Below are 14374 nucleotides of genomic sequence, written 5' to 3' on the forward strand. Positions count from 1 at the left end.
GTAAGTGCAGTGTGGTTAAAGAAGTAGATTTTCCTTGTTGTGTAAACATTACCCACCTTTCTGTATCATAAACATCAGTTCCAACAGTAGTATAATTATCACCTAAATCATCCCTGAATTCCTCCAAAGTGCCTGAATTGGATCACTGAGTTATTAAATGTATGCTCTTGTTCACCTCCTCATCTCCTACTTCCAGTTCTTGCATGTATAGAGCCTCATTTATTTTAACTTCGTTTCGCAGAATTGGGTTAATCACAATCCTTGGTTTGTTGTTATATTTAGCTTTTTGCTATTTGTCTTCTTGTTTTTCATTTGTGCTTGGTAAGATAGCTAATCATTGCATTTTGTTGTTGTTGCCTTCATATACTCGTGCGGTGATTATTTTAATGTTTCATATTTGCTTGCTGAGATGTAAGCTCTAATTGTTAGGAGCTAAAATCTGTATAATCTGATTGCATTATAATTTTTAAGTGAATGACTCAAATCTTCTGTATATTTTTACTAATTTTGTTTGCCTGAACTCTCAGCACTCGAGAAATAATATTGATATCTCCAACTATACAGTTGGATTTGCCTAATTCTCATTATCTTTTACTCAATTCACATTTTATATATTTTGTATTTCTTTTATATGGTGTAAATTTATTTACAATTGTTGTACCTTCCTAGAAATTTAATACTTTACCTTCAAATACTGAATCTCTTTATTTCTAATGTTGATTTCTGTTTTAATGTCTATTTGGTCTGGTATATATCTGTATATCTGTATACATATTTTTATGTCTATATCTATGCACACACCTTCCTTAAATTAGTATTTCCCTGATATTTCTCTATTCTCATTTAGGTTTTCTTTACTATTAAGTTCAGTATTTACCTTAGGTTTTAATTTATTATTCAGTCTGTCCTTGATTTATAAGATTAACTCAAATATTATTGTGATTAATACTTTTACATATTTTTAAATTAACTAAAGTCCATAGTTTATTCAGATTTCCTTTGTTTTTACCTAATGGCATTTTTCTGTCCCAGGATCTTTTCCAGGATACCTCATTACATTTACTTTTCTTATGCTCCTCTAGATTGCATATTTTTATAATTTTAGTTGTCTCAAAATTTTTATATTTTCTATATTCAATTTGCCACATTTGTTCTTAATTGAATTTTTGTTGAATCTGTTTATTTTGTTTTCCTTTCTTCCAGTATTTCTTTTAGTGATTTAGTCTATATGTACTGTTTATTTTCCTTTAGTGATTATCTTTGTATTTTTACCATAGATGTTTAATGGTAAACATCTATCTGGGCCACCTTCTTCCCAGATCACAGTGTTTACAACCCAATTAACTTTCTTGTAAAATACTCTTGTAAAATATTTCATTTCTTTACATTAGAAAGTACTATGAAGAATTTATTCAGAAAATAGTTGCTTTATTTTACCTTCCATTCCTTTTTATCAGTGTTTTTGTATGTCGAAGTTTCTTTCAGAAATAATCTCCCATTTAATTATAATTTTCTTTAAAATATATTTTAGTACAGTTCTCTCTATAGTAAACTCCGCCCACTTTTGTTTAGCAGTAAATATTTATACCATTCCATTATTTCACCGTGATATATAATATATATGAAATATATACAGGAAATATGGATGAAGAGTGTAATACATAGATACTTAACAAGCACCTGAATACTTTGCACTAAGGTCAAAACAATCCTTACATCTGCCAAAGAATTTCTTTGTGTGTCCACTCTCAATATGCCTCCTTTTCCCAATCATCATTTAGAATTTAAAGGTATCATTTCAGTACTTTCTTGTCATCATAGTTTTAGTTTTACCTCCTATTTTCCCATCTTTATACAATATAGTTTGATTAACTGTGTTCTACTATTATATAATTGGCAATCATATGATTTGTGTCATTTGTAACTTGGTCTTTCACCCAGTATTGTACTTGGAACATCCATCAACTTTTGAATGTAGCTATATTCCAGTTGTTTTCATTGCTTTTAGTATTGAGTTTATGAAAATTTCAGTATATTTATGCATTATTTGTGAAATGAAAACTTAAGTTTATTTCAATTTATGACTGTAAAGACTCATTTATTTATGAATTTTCTTGCACATGTTTCCTGCTGCACGTGCCTGCGTTTCACTAGGGTGTATGTGTACCAACAAGTGAATGTGCTGTGTCATGAGGTATACATGTATATATAACTTTGAGGATATCTTACTTACTTCGGGTTTTCCTATGGTTGCATGGTCTTTTCATGTCTTTTACACATTTGTCTGTCATTTCATTCGCATTCACTTGTATGAATTATCAGGAATTTATCACCAATATGCTGGAAGGCTAGGATGTATGCTGATTCTTCAGTAAACTAAGTTTTTTCGGCATGAGACGAGTCTTACAGAGAGGACCTTCAGTGACCTAGTAGTTTAGGTAAAGGAGTAGGTGGGCTATTTCTGTTTCTTATGGGTGTACAGCTTCCTGTTTGTGGACTTTACCAGTGTCAGAGGCCAATCTGTTTATAGTGGAACTTTCCCGGGAAAAGTTCTTCACTGAACCATGGGATAAAGTTCATTAGTTCCAAATTCCAGGAGCCAGTGGATATCAGGAAATTTAGGGCCATTGGATGAAATCGGCTGTGTAAGTGATCAGAGATGCCTGCGGTTGTAGGGGGTCCTAATCAGTTACAGTGCCCAGTGGCGGGGTTTTTTTTCCCTTTTATCCTGGACTGCTTTCAATGATTCTTCTGGCTGAGCTCCACCTACCCCCATTGAAATGTAACTGCTTGTTTTGTAAGTCAGTATAGATGGATTATTTGGATTGTAGAGTCTGTCTTTAGTCATATATGCTTAAATAGCATGGGATGCAAATTTTCTCAGTTGCAGACCATTATAAATGTGTTATGATTTTGACAGAATACCTATACATTCAATAATATTTCACACTGGCATAATAATATTTCAGATTTGGTATAATCCTGAGATGACATATTATTGTGGGGAGGAGAGTAAAGCGGTGCTCTAAGTCTTGCCTAATGAAATTGAAATGAACTTCGTCAGCTTCCCAGAATGGAAGTTTTTACTGCTAGTGAAAAGTACTAGCAGTATCTAGTGCTATATGCTAAAGGCCAGTAGTGGCAAAAATTATTTTAATTATTGTTGATTTGTTAATCACTCTGGGAACAATGGTTTCTACTTCCGTTTAAACCTCAGTACTTTAATATAAGACTCTAATTACCTGTGACTTCCTCTAGCCAGACAGTACTTTTTTTTTTCTCGTTTGCAACATTTTACAACCTTGAAACGCTTTAGGAGTATAGGCAGTTCTTAGTTTATCACCAACATACATCACGTCTGAGACCTGAGAACAAATTTATCCAATGATAAAGACTAACAAAAGAACAAAAATATATAAAAGGCGTAAAACAAACTAATGGCCAGGGTAGTTCATTGTTTAATAAGCTCAGACATACACATTTGCAGAAAATGTAACTGGCTCTAAAGTTACTTGTAGCTGCTTGTGCGTGATGTGGACCATAGAACGTCCATGGCCTGCCCCAGCTAATCGCACAGTACTGAGTATCCTTGGCTTTCAAGGTGGCACCATTGTCTGACTAGATGTGTAAATATCATCCATTTAGGAGTACTTGATTAGTATGATTCATGTCTGCTGTGCAGAGGAATTGCTGTGTCATATCTGGAAAGGTGTCTATTGCAGTCAATGTCAAACAATACCCTCGAGAGGAGATTAGGGGCTAACATGCTGTATTTGTGAGGACTGGCCATATCCATTGCCCTGGGCTGTGTGCCCTGGATTTCCTTTTCTCACTTGACTGTAACTGGTAGAAAAGACACATTTGCCTGTCTTCCTCGGTCCCAAGTGCTGGAAACACTAGGTCTTGTTTTGGAGCCCAGTCTTGGATTATAAGTGGATTGCAAGTGTCTCAGAACACATAGGTGTGTTATAAATTGTTTTCAATATCTAAACTTGCAAGCTGATTTTGATCTTTTGGGTCTAGTGAGATACTGAAGAAAGATTTTACTATAATTTCCACCACCACACACCAAGTGCCTTCGGTCTGTAACTGCATCATACCTGGAACTGCCATTGCTATTGGAGCCACTGCCATGTTTAGCTTATATAAGCCACCTTTTACTGGCCAGGCAGGGCTATTATAAGATGACAGATTTTCTTGAGTATCCCTGTATATGCTGTCTCCTTGATCAAGACAGTGATCTTCTGACCAGCTCCCTTTCCCCTTCCTATTCCTTTCTCCCCCTCTCCTTACCACTGTATCTTGTGCCGCTTCACAATAACAATCTAGATAGGCCAGGATAGCTATGTGGCTTCCAGTCATATACTCATCCCTACTTCCACTGTCTTAATCGTAGCATTTCCACATTGAGAGCGTCCCTTAAAATCAAGAGAACTGTTACATTTATGTAGAATATCTATCCCCATCATCTATTCAGCATAAATCTATTATTTATGACTGTTTGGGTGTGTGTTAGCCCTAAAGAACCCACCAGAAGTGTATGTGATTTGAGAGCATTTCCAAATCTAGTAAGAATATTCTTTCAATCTCACCCCTGGGGACTTCCTGGTACTATAATGGCCTGTGCTCAGGATAGATGAAAGGCTTGACAACTTGGTTACCATCACTTCTCCAATCCATCTTGACCAGTATATATGGCTTTCATTTCATGTGGATGAAACCCTTTATTCTTATCCTGTTTATTGTTGAAGGAGGTAAGATCTGTGTACAGAGTGGGTGCCAAACATTTGGGTGAATGCCAATCGAGTGGTATCACGTCAGACAGGATAGTCTGCCAATAGTCAATACATGGTGTCCAGGAATAATTCCTGCTCACAGCCCAACCCTTAGGGTACCATGGCTATTCTGTAGCCCGGTAGTGAGAGAGACTCTCTCCGAAGGGCAGACAAACAATTTCCGCATTAGATTCTCTCTGGCCTAATATCCATGTCTACGTGAACATAGGACTCAGACTTGAACCATTGATTTTTCTGTCCCTTGGCCTGCAGGAAATTACATTTAGCTTTTGCCAAGGTGTCCATTCTGGGTAGTTTATTGCCCAGTTCCTCAATAGTTTTTCAAAGATTATTCCTGCGATACAAGAGTACGTTCAGTTGTCTCTGATAGCCTGTTTGCACTGTGTGGATGAACTGATTAATCTGATTTGGGTCACTATTTCATCATCTGGGCACTCTCAAGTCTTCATTTAAAATCCAAGATGGAGTCACAGTGGACCTAAGGGAAGAGGTAGCTCGCCCCACTGGATTTCAAGGGTATGTATTGGAAAATGAGAATTCATCTTGGATAGGCCACTGTTTTATTATAGCTGTAAAGACTGTTAAAAGAAACAGGGTCGTCCCTGGTGGCACAGCGGTTGAGAATCTGCCTGCCAATGCAGGGGACACGGGCTCGAGCCCTGGTCTGGGAAGATCCCACATGCCGCGGAGCAACTGGGCCCATGAGCCACAACTACTGAGCCTGCGCGTCTGGAGCCTGTGCTCCACAACAAGAGAGACCGCGACAGTGAGAGGCCCGCACACCGCGATGAAGAGTGGCCCCCACTTGCCGCAACTAGAGAAAGCCCTCGCACAGAAACGAGGACCCAACACAGCAAAAATAAATAAATTAATTAATGAATTAAAAACAAACAAAAACGAAAACAAGACACCAGGCCCCAAATGGAGTCCCTTATGCTAAACCTCACATCACCAAACTGAGAGATTTACCTTAACTACACTTTTGGCTCTTCCAGAAATGGAATCTTAAACCAGTCAATCAGGAATCATCTGGCCAGCACTAGTTAGGTAATCTGCCTGATAGACCCCTGCCATCCCCTAAAGGAAAGTAACTTTGCAATAATCAGCCCACCTTTTTGCCAGTATAACTTCCTTGTTCCCACCCCCTTCTGCCTATAAAAGTCTTCCATATTTTACAGCTCTTAAGCGTTTCTTTCTTCTTTTTTTTTTTTTTTTACTTTTTTTTTTTTTCTGGCCATGCCGTGTGGCATGCAGGATCTTAGTCCCCTGACCAGGGATCAAACCCGTGCCCCCTGCAGTGGAAGTGCAGAGTCTTAACCACTGGACCACCAGGGAAGTCCCGTGGAGCTTCTTTCTAACTGTTAAATTGGATGCTGCCCATTTTGAATCAGTTTTTGCTCAAATAAACTCTTAAAAGTTTTAATATGCCTCAGGTTATCTTTTAACAAGACCTACGGCAGTAAGCCCCGATAGGTCTTTACATTCTCTTTCTCCACATCCATGTCATTAGACAGTGTGTTCATTGACCAGTGGTGCTTAGAGCATGAGGTTGGTTCTGAAAGTGACTGTGTGACTTTGAAGCCTTCATATCCAGCAAAACTTACAACGATCCATAATATGCTATTTGGATGAGACTTTATGACTTCATCAGGCTTTTGCCTAAGCACATCTCTAATTTCTTTCTTTTCTTACTCATTGTAAGAACATATCTCAGTAAATTTTGTAGTGACTAAACCAGTCTTGATCACCAGGACTTTTCTATCTATAGTTATGGCCACCAGCAGAAGGGAAATAGTTTTTATTTTCTTGAAAGTATAGGTGGGTGAACAGCAAGCCCAATAAACTTTGTTTCGTGTCGCAAGACCATCACTTCCCACTGATGGAACCTTTCAGGAGTCTCAACAACAGTGGTCAAAAACCATTTGCCCTTACTGTCACTGAAGACTTTACTGAACAAGTCAGCTTCTGCATACCATACCTGGCCAGATGATCCATGCGACCTATCTGCCTTTATATCCACAAAGGCATTGTGACCTTGTCTTTTCTTGTCTGCACAGAGACTCATGATGTGTCTAGGTGGCCTTCATTATACTTATTTATATTTTCTTTCTGACTTGCTGAGTTTTTGAATTTGAGTGATGCTATACCTGATTAAATGTGGAAAATATGTAGAACGTTTACATTACCACAGACAGTTTTTCTCTTACCTCATCCAAGCCAATCCCATAAATATCTAAACTTCTAATTTCTGTCACAACACATTCATTGTACTGTTGTTTATAACAAAGTGTCAAAATGCTTTCCAAAATGGTTGTAATATTGTGCATTCCATCCATCTATGTATAACAGTGGCGGTTGTTCTGAATCCTCACCACTTTTGTTACTGCCAGTCTTTCATTTTAATCATTTCAGTTTGTGCTGGTATCTCATTGCAGTTTTAGTTTGTATTTTCCTGATGACTAATTATATGGGACAGTATTTCATGTGATTATTGGGCATTCATATGTTTCCTTTTTAAAATGTCTGTTCAACTATTTTACAAAGTTTAATGGGGTTGTTTGTCTTTTTATTATATACTTACAGGAATTCTTAATATAAACTATACACAAGCCTTTGCCAGGTTTTCTCCCAGTATGTGGCTTAGCTTTGTGTTTTCTTAATGACATCTTTCAAAGAGTCAAAGTTTTTAATTTGATGAAGTCCAGTTTATAATTTTCTTCTTTGATATATTATGCTACTTGTAGCCTATCTATCCTAAATTTGTGAAGCTTCCTTGTAAATGTTCTTCTAGAAGTCTACAAATTTTAGTTTTTATGTGTATGATCCATTTTGAGTAATTTGTAGCACTTTGCAAGTTAAGGATCAAGGTATATTTTTCTCAAGGTATTCAATTGTTGAAGAGACTGTCCTTCCCCCATTGAATTACCTTGGTACATTTACTGAAAAACCATTCATGACATACTTTGTGTCCCAATAATCTACGTATCTATCCAGTACCAGGTCTCCTTATCCTAATGCACAAAATCAGGTAAAATGTATCTTCATGTTTAGTTTCTTCTTTCTCAAGATAGATTTGGCTATTTTAGGTCTTTATATTTCTATGTAAAATTTTAAATCAACTTTTCCATTTCTACCCACCCCCTAAAAAAAAAAACTCTTGAAATTTTTTAAAAAATCTAAAGATGAATTTATGGAGAATTGAATAGTATACATAATGTGATTTTCAAACCATGAACAAGGTATATTGTTCCATTTATTTAGGTGTCTGTAATTACTTAAATTTAACCCTAAGTAGTTCATGTTTTTTAATATTATTGTAAATTGCATATTTTTTTTTAAAAAATTCAATTTTCAGTGCATTTTGCAAGTATATAGAAATAAAATTAAATAATGAAAGTTGTTGATTCCTCCTGTAGTCAGCTTAGCATTACTTTGAATGACTGGTTTATATTTTGGAAAATACCTGCAAAATGCCTAAGTCAAAATTATCAAATAACCAATAAATATCTGAAAAAGAGTATGCTCATGGTGTTTATTCCAGAAATAGAGAAATGTTTCAGTATTTTTCAACATATATCATTAAAGTAACAGATAAAAATTACAAGATATTAAATATTGAAGAAACATTTGATAAAATGTTTGGACAGCTAGGAGTAAAAGAATGTTCTTTGATTTCTCGAATTTCTCAATGATAAACCACAGTTACCTATGTTACAAAGCCCTCGCTTCCAGTCCCATGATGGAATTCCATTTTTAAACTACATGTCATAAAAGGCCAATTTCTAAGCCTGGTATTTAGTCTAGGTTTCCATTATACATTGAGTATTGTCCAGATATGTTTTGCACTGTAGTAGGCTTTCTCTTTGATTCTAGGTGTTAGAGATTTCCCTTTCACGTCATTGATTTTTGTTTTATTTTCCCCAATGTTAATGTTTACTATGTGTTTAATCTTCCATCTTCACTAAATTCTCTTGATAGTTTTCATTAAAATATTTATATTGTGAAGCATAACACATTCTTCTTAATAATGAAACATGAAAATTAAAAAAGAAAGAATATCATCTGATTCCTGTAAATATTACAAGGTGTCATATAGTAATAGAATTTGGGATATGCTCTAATAATATGCAGTTGATGTAATTGAAGACATTATATTTAATTTTATATAGGACATTATATGAGTATCCAGGTATAATAAAATATCAGGAATAAATTATTATTCTATAAACACAACTGATAATTTAATTTTTGGGGAAAAGATACATTATTATAGTTACTTTTACAATATACTATTCAAAATATTTAATGTCAAATAAAAATACATATACACACATATATGTATATATATAACAAAACTTTTACACACACACTGTACCTTCACATATTTACTGGGGTTAGGGTGGAGGAAAGTTTTATACATAAACTTTTAGAACAAATCCCAAGGAAAGTTGGCAGTTGTCAGATTTCACAATATCATAATAACAAAAAATTTTTTTTAAAAACTGCCAAAATAGAAATAAATTGTCATGACAAATTGTAAAACACTGTAAAGTATATTAGTGGCTAGGAGTTAACATCATTAATATAAAAGTGCTTACAAATAAAGGAAATAAACAGAAGATTACTTCAACAAAAAGTATGCATAAAAGTATAAATCAGATTGTACAGATATGTAAAATGTTCAGCACATTAATAATAAAACTAATAAAATTGAAACAGATATAAACACTTAGTAATTTGTGCCTATACACTTTACTTATTTTATTATTTTTTATTTTTTTAAATTTTTATTTCGATAGGCCAAGAAGAGTCTTTTTTTTTTCTTTACATCTTTATTGGAGTATAATTGCTTTACAATGGTGTGTTAGTTTCTGCTTTATAACAAAGTGAATCAGTTATACATACACATATGTTCCCATATCTCTTCCCTCTTGTGTCTCCCTCCCTCCCACCCCTCTAGGTGGTCACAAAGCACTGAGCTGATCTCCCTGTGCTATGTGGCTGCTTCCCACTAGCTATCTATTTTACGTTTGGTAGTGTAGTAGTGTATATATGTTCCATGCCACTCTCTCACTTTGTCACAGCTTTACTTATTTTAAAATATTATCAGTCTTGTTTAACATCACTCTTACACTGAATAGATAACTATATAGAAGGAAGGAAATAGTGTATATTATGAAGAGCCTTTAATATTTTTAAATTCTTTGACCTAATAACTTCTAGAATCAATCTTTCATATACAATCTTAGAGCTAAAAAAAATGACAAAAAATTTCTTTGAAATGTCATTTACAACATAATATGCTGTTGTAATTTAGAAACCTCTATTTTGTCACATCCAAAAATTATTGTATATTCACAGAATGATATCTTGAAGAGACTTGATAAGATTGGTAACTACTCATGATGTAGTAAGTGAAAAAAAATCTCAAAATTTACAATTCCTATATTTATGAACACAAAGATTAAAATAAATTACATTACATTTTTAACAGTTCAAATTCTTGAGCATGGAATTGTGAATAATTTCATTGCCATCTTTTTTTCTATATCAAAATATATTATGTTCAGATATATATATTAAGTGGTGTTAAAAATAGATACAGAAGTAAAAATTATACTGTGATTGTAATTAACTTAGAGACATACTTTAGTATATTATGACAATAAATAAAATGATTTATTTGATTGAAAATTCCTTTTTTTTAAATTGATTGCATTTGCTTTTTAGCAATGCTCTCATAAAAAAATGCTGTGATGCTGTAACATGTTCTCTGATTGGAGATGCAGAGTGTGGTACAGGACCATGCTGTGACAGAAAAACTTGTCAGGTAAGTTTTCAAAATATTGCCTTATTTTCTTTCATGAAATTTTTGCGTTCTTGTGGGTGCATTTTGTAGCTTTTTTTTTTCTGCTTTTATTTTTACTCATGTTTCAAATTATATTACTTTATGTACTCGATTCATACACAGTTAATTCAGAACTGAGAGAAGGTCCTTAGATCTTTTTCAACCTCTTTCGTAGTGCTGCCTCTTACTGTATTGTTTCAGTTTCTGCTCAAGACCCATCCTCTTATTGCATTTAATAACAATTCCAGATAATTTGGGTGCTTTGAGTTCCTCTTGGTCGTGCCTGAATGTAGCTCTTCATGATTGAACGACTTATGACAAAATTATGAATAAGCCACCCAACACACACTTGACATGCAATATTTGAATAAACAGACAATAATAATAAAAACGCCTCATTTTGAAAGTAGCAGAAAAGGAATCCATATAAAATAGTCAGCAATATGTAGCATATCTAATAGTGAAGATTAGCTTTGGCAAGACCCTGGAAGTGACTGACTGAACGCTTGACTTCCCTTGGGAAGTTTTCCGTTCAACTTTCCTTCATAGCCACACCTGATAGGAGGCAGGGTAAAATCTCTTTTCTAGGGATTGCTACATTTTAGCGACTCACCTTTTTTGTGTCACTTTCAGGGGTCTATGACAAACATAAAGACTGATTAATGAGAGGTTTTGCTGCCAAGTTTGTTTTTTCTTTGTCCATGAAATCTCTCCTGACATCATTTTACTTTGCTCTATGCGCGTTCTTTTTCACCCAGTGGGCTAGTTTTTAAAGTCAATGGTCATTTGTTTCAAGGCACATGAATGTAGAGGCCAGCCTAGGGTTTCCACTTCTTAGCAGTAAACCTTGCTGCCCTTTCCTTCACCAGAGCTCTCATCTTAGTCTTTGTCTCCAAATCACTGGAACTGAGCAGTCAGACTTTTCTAAACAGTCCATTGCCCTCTGCCTACATCTCAAAGGATAATTCTTTACAACAGAGGTAATTGCTACATTTGGTCGAATGAAAATTCATAGCATAAGTTACTAGGGAGGGCTTCAGGGTAACAGCTAAATGTCCTATGTTAGTTCACATTAATTTTATTATGTATTATAGCATAGAATTTGGCTTTTGCTGTCATTTAAAGGCTGACATGTGCCTTACACTCTGCTCTCTTACAGGTGGCCATAAGCTTAAACGGCTTTCTATTTTCTTCTCTGTCCACTTCCAGTTAGGCTAGTTTCCACTGACTTTTGTCTGCAATTTAGTGATCTGATCCAGTTTTTTTCTTATAAATTTTCATTTTAGACGGACACAAGTCCAAGTGCAAAGACATGGAAGACCAATAGTTTAACCAGCTGTTTTTTGACACATAACAGTGATTAATGTGTTTTTAGCCAGTACCCAGACATTCCTATATGAAATTTAAGAAACTGTGATTGGTACTGCATAACACCAGTTATTATGGGTCAGTTGTATCTTGATCAACAGCCAAGCAAAGAATAACAAACACTTATGAAGCTTAAGTAAGGCATGAGTCTAGCTTTGTGCTCAGGTGAATCTTTGTTTGGAACAGGAGCAACAGGATTCTTATTCTACATCTGTTGGATATCCTTGCCTTTTTGTTGGCAGTTCTCAAACACGCTTTTCCTGTAGGCAGTACAGATAGCTCATTGAAGTTCCTGGCTTTTCTAGTCCATAGCGTGTGATGTTTCAGAAGAGCAGAGGGATCCTCTGTTTCCCAACATCCATCTCCACCCCTGGTAGAGGCAGAAACCCTGACCCACCACTACGTTCTAAGTTAAATTCCCACCACTGTGTCTAGGGAGAAGGTTCCGATTATCATCCTGCGTCAGCAGCAGTTTCATGTCAGCTATAAACTCCTCATGGTGGAAGTGGAGTTAGTCCTGAAAGGAAAATTACTTGAAATGCAAAAAGGATAAAGATGTCCATTAAGAAACATTCTAGAAACATGGCAAAGACTGGCATCTGAGTTAGTTAAAACATCTCAGGAGTGCAACTAACTAGTCCCCAAGAATCAAAAGCTGGAAAACAAATACACGTAGTTTTATATCAAATATTTTCTATTTATCTTGAAGTAAATATTCAGGATAACCAGAGCATTTTAACTATGAGAACTTTCACCAGAGCCATTATTTTCAATTGAAGTGCAAATCACACAGTAAAGAATTAACCGTTTTCAAGTGAACAATTCAGTAGCATTTAGTGCGTTCACAATGTGGTGCAACCACCTCGACCTGGGTCCATAGCAGGTTCCTCATCCGAACAGGAGACCCCGACCCATTACGCACTTGCCTTCCTTTCTCCCTTCCCCTCAGTCCCTGGCGACCAGCCACCTGCATTCTGCCTCTATGGATTTACCTACTCTGGACATTTCATATAGGTAGAACCATACAATGTGTGACCTTTGGGTCTGGTTTTCTTCACTAAATACAGTGTTCTGAAGTTTCAGTCACCTTGTAGCATAAACCAGGACTCTATTCCTTTATGTGGCTGAACATATTCCATTGTCCATAGGACAATTTGTTTATCCATTGATGGACATTTGGCTTCTTTCTGATCTATTCCAGCAGAACTTTTAAGTAAATTCATAATTTAACTTTAAATACTTACAAATGTATTAATAATGGAAATGATAGTTACAAATACAATCCTCCTATTTAAATTTGTATATTTTGTTTTACTACTTTAAAAACAAATATTTGGTTTTCTTTGTCTCACAGATAGCTGAAAGAGGACAGGTATGTAGGAAAAGCACGGATATATGTGATTTTCCAGAATTTTGCAATGGGATAGCTGAGTTTTGTGTACCTGATATGAAATCTGCTGATTTAGAACTGTGCAATAATAAGACTGCCTTTTGCTATCAAGGAGTATGCCAAGATACAAATAAACAGTGTGCGGAGTTGTTTGGAAAATGTAATGGTTGTATTTTTTTCTGAGGTTTATATTTAAGCTATATTTGTTTCTTAAGTCAGTAATGCACCCTATAGCCATAATAATAATTATTGCTTAAATCTAAATTTGGAGATAAAACTGCAAAACAAAGCATCTTTGACCTATGTCAGGAGGTAAAGTAGATCTAGTGAGTACGAGACAAAAAGAATAGGATATTAGTCAAGTTTCAGGTGATTGGTGGAAATGGAGTAGACTACTAGAATTACAGATAAGTGAGCAAATGATTGTTTTACTTCTTAATCGTTTCTGGACGATAATAACAATTTTATTCTCGAGTAGGTAGTTTTTAGTTAAGTGTTTCTCCTTCATATGTAGCCAGTAGATGGCACCAAATATTTATAGTAGATGACACTGCCTGGGCTTCGTTGTCTCAATGCCTTTGTATAAATTTACCACGCTTTTAATTTTTAATTTTTTTTTAAGATGGGTAATTGAAACTTTATTTATATTTTCAGTTTCGAAGGGGGCTTCTGCTCTATGTTCACAAGAAGTGAATATGCATACAGATGACTTTGGAAACTGTTATGGTCGTTTTTGTAATTATCGGTGCGTATTTTGAAAAATATACATTTTCCAAATGCACTGGGTGTGTATGTGTGTGTACTGCAAAGAATCACTTAATACAAATGAGAGATGAATATAGTATATAAAGATAAATTTATATGGTGCACTTCGTAAGATGGTGTATGTTCTTTTTTTAAAATTTCTTTTAACATCTTTATTGGAGTATAATTGCTTTACAGTGGTGTGTTAGTTTCTGCTTTAAAGCAAAA

At 35.0% G+C, this 14374-nt stretch overlaps 1 protein-coding gene across 1 annotated transcript in view; it reads left to right on the top strand.

The window, feature by feature from the left end:
• Positions 1-14374, top strand: part of LOC132512679 (A disintegrin and metallopeptidase domain 3-like) — a 109742-nt gene that overhangs the window by 67569 nt on the left and 27799 nt on the right. Inside the window, 4 exon segments of the mRNA XM_060136488.1 lie at positions 10527-10538; positions 10540-10626; positions 13367-13562; positions 14057-14147. Coding sequence (XP_059992471.1) covers positions 10527-10538; positions 10540-10626; positions 13367-13562; positions 14057-14147 — 386 coding nt within the window.

This window comes from Lagenorhynchus albirostris, chromosome 21 (genome assembly GCF_949774975.1).
Source record: "Lagenorhynchus albirostris chromosome 21, mLagAlb1.1, whole genome shotgun sequence".
Lineage (NCBI taxonomy): Eukaryota > Metazoa > Chordata > Mammalia > Artiodactyla > Delphinidae > Lagenorhynchus > Lagenorhynchus albirostris.